This window comes from Olea europaea, chromosome 10, assembly GCF_002742605.1.
Source record: "Olea europaea var. sylvestris chromosome 10, O_europaea_v1, whole genome shotgun sequence".
NCBI classification, from domain to species: Eukaryota; Viridiplantae; Streptophyta; class Magnoliopsida; order Lamiales; family Oleaceae; genus Olea; species Olea europaea.
Window position 1 is genome coordinate 2,270,820 of NC_036246.1, and position 2,714 is coordinate 2,273,533.

The 2,714-nt window shown below is 36.7% G+C and overlaps 1 protein-coding gene across 2 annotated transcripts; it reads right to left on the reverse strand.

The window, feature by feature from the left end:
• Positions 1-6: 6 nt before the first annotated feature.
• On the reverse strand, positions 7-2,493 carry LOC111400849. 2 transcript variants are annotated; one of them, XM_023028282.1, is made up of 6 exons: positions 2,233-2,493; positions 1,788-2,147; positions 1,528-1,663; positions 1,225-1,387; positions 809-937; positions 7-698 (listed from the first exon to the last, which is right to left on the reverse strand). In XM_023028282.1, the coding sequence occupies exons 1-6, from the start codon at positions 2,375-2,377 to the stop codon at positions 447-449; spliced, it is 1,185 nt and encodes a 394-aa protein (XP_022884050.1). In that variant the 5' UTR covers positions 2,378-2,493; the 3' UTR covers positions 7-446. The 2 variants fall into 2 exon arrangements, with proteins under 2 accessions (XP_022884050.1, XP_022884051.1); XM_023028283.1 differs by lacking the exon at positions 809-937 and having other exon boundaries at positions 498-633; positions 2,233-2,492.
• Positions 2,494-2,714: the final 221 nt, after the last annotated feature.

Here is a 2,714-nt window from a genome sequence, read left to right on the forward strand (position 1 = left end):
CATTTGATATTACATGACCCCATGTGGGTCTACCCCTGAGACTGGGTCATTCTTATATCTTTCAAGGCCAGCCTAATATTTCTAGTATATAAAGGATTGCTCTCGGTTCACAGGTGCCTCACAGGCCCCTCACTGTAAGGGTCAGGCCCCACACACATTAGAAAAAAGTGGGGCCCGCCCCCACCTCCTCTCTCACCTGGCACAGCCCCTTGTACTTGCATCTTTTTCCTTTTTTTGGCGTGGGGGTGAGGTAGGTATGAACAGTAAGATTGAGTGCCTCTTTTGAAATGAGATAACAATTTTTTTGCTTGAAGGTAATCACACTTTTATCGTCAGAGAGCAAACAATTGAAGAATGAATATGGGATAACTCCACGAAAGTTATCAATTTTAAACTTACCTTATTTAGAGATGAATTATGAACCACTCACTGAGACGTGTGTAACTCTATAGGAAAATATTAAAAGAACCAAACCATGCAAAGAAGTGCCTAAGTAACTTTACCAAGTAAAACTCGTGCTGAGGGCGTGAAAGAACTGGCTTCTCATTGTAAGCATTCATCAGCTTCCTCTCAGCTGAGCTTAAGTGAAGATCCTCTACGTTCACAACCCGAGCCAATATCTTTAATCTTTCCCTGAAGGGTGCATTTGTATCCATGGGAAAACCTTTACTCTTCTCTATTTCATTATCAACTATCGTCTGTTTTAGTATAGGCAAAGAGACAAAAGTTTGTGACAAATTTTATTTATTTATTTTTATTTTTATAGAACTTCAGATGTATTAGAAATAGGAGAAAGCCTTCATCTTACCCTGATATTTTCTCGAAAGTGAAGAGGAAGAGCTTTTGAATAATTTTCTGACAGCTTGAAATAAAAAACAAAATTCATTCCCTCTCCGTCATATTCATTTTGGAATATGGTGGCAGAATAAAGTGGTATCTGAGGCATTAAGACAAATAAATCAGCATTGATATGTATCCTCTGGGTGGCATCTATGAGATTAAAATCGGCTTTTTAGTAGATTTTGTAAAAGTTGATGAAATGCATGGTTAAAAATTGTGGTTCCCATGAATATGTGATTAAAATTAATTGCTGACTTTGACTTAGATTAAAATCTACATTTTAATCTGTACCAAACAGGGCTATATATGTAATTACATTTCATTTTGCTACAAGAAAGATCCTTGAAACAGAATTAAACTAATTTATAGAAATGGTAAATATACCTGAAGGTTTACAACAAGGATGGGAGGGACTTCGCCATATGCATCAATAGCAGGAAGTTCCACAAATCGAGCTATGTGAGGAATTTTGCGTGGAGATAAGAATATATCTACTCCAAACGACTCGAATGCAGCAAGATTTGGAGCAAAGTCTTTCTTTTTATCCCTGTCAAAACACAGTTTGGCATACCAAAATGAATTACTAGAGTTTACTTGCCCAAAGTAATAACCAGCATATGCCATGACATTTGGGTGCGGCTATTGAGTTATTTATGGAAGAGAGAGACGTTCAGATAGATGACTCACCTAAGAAAATTTCGTCCACGGACTTTGAAGATACTTGACTCAATCTGTGACCAAGATTCAGACATTTTCTTCTCTAGCAGGGAACGAGTTACTTGAGAACCTGCTATGGGCCTTCCCAAAATGGCCTTTGGAGATGCTGAACATAAAACAGACACATAATCATTAATCATTATTAAACATAGCATGTTTTTTCTTTCTCGCTTGCAAAAATTCTAGTGACTATAACGTTTCACCAAAAGGCAAAGAGCGAAAACACTTACGTATGATAGTATTTGGTTGTCCGTCTCTCCTTTTAAAAGAAGTAGTAAGGGACAGTTTTTTTCTCAAACCAGGTGATCTTGGGCTTTGCAATTTTCTCTTTTGGTCTAAGGACTCGGCACAAGCAAGACATGGAAGCAAGGTGTTCGATAGAAGTCCACAGTTGTGAGAAATTCCCGTATCGTCTTCATTGCCAGCACTTTCATCTCTGCATTGAACTGAGGCTTTCTCCAAATGAGCTGAATCCCTCGCCTCATTTTGTGGTTCATCAGAAATCAGCTGAAATTCGGTGCCATTAAAATATGCTATATTTGAAAATCTTGGAGTAACACCAGTTGATATGGATCCAGCTTGAGAAACATCTGCAAATAGAATAAAACAAAAAACTTGATAATTAACATTACAATATACAGAAGCAAAAAGTAGCAAAATATTCAAACTACTTGCCATCTTGAACGCTATAAAATTCTTCTTCACCATCAGAATCGAGAACCGAGTCCAGATCAAACCATGGTTCTCCATTTCCTGTATAAACATGGGAGTTTATGAAAAATATTCTACATAACGCATTAAAATAGACTAGTAATCCCATAATTTACTTGAAGAATAAACAGGAAATCAAGATAAATCTCAGAAAAAGTATGACATCAGTAATTTCTTTCAGCAGTACATCATAGTAACGATTATATGCCAACAAATGCAATAAATCAAAACTAATTAGTACAATATATTACATATTGCAGTTTTACTGAAAAACAAGATTCTAAGCTCTTGTAGCCATTCAGTAACTATGCAATTGAACTCAAAAGAGAACACATTGGAATCTTAAAGAGAGAGTATATGACAATCGAAGCTCATTCCCAAATTTATCTTTATCTTTACAAAACCCCAAATCTGTTTTTTTTTTGGGGGGGGGGGGGGGGGGGGGG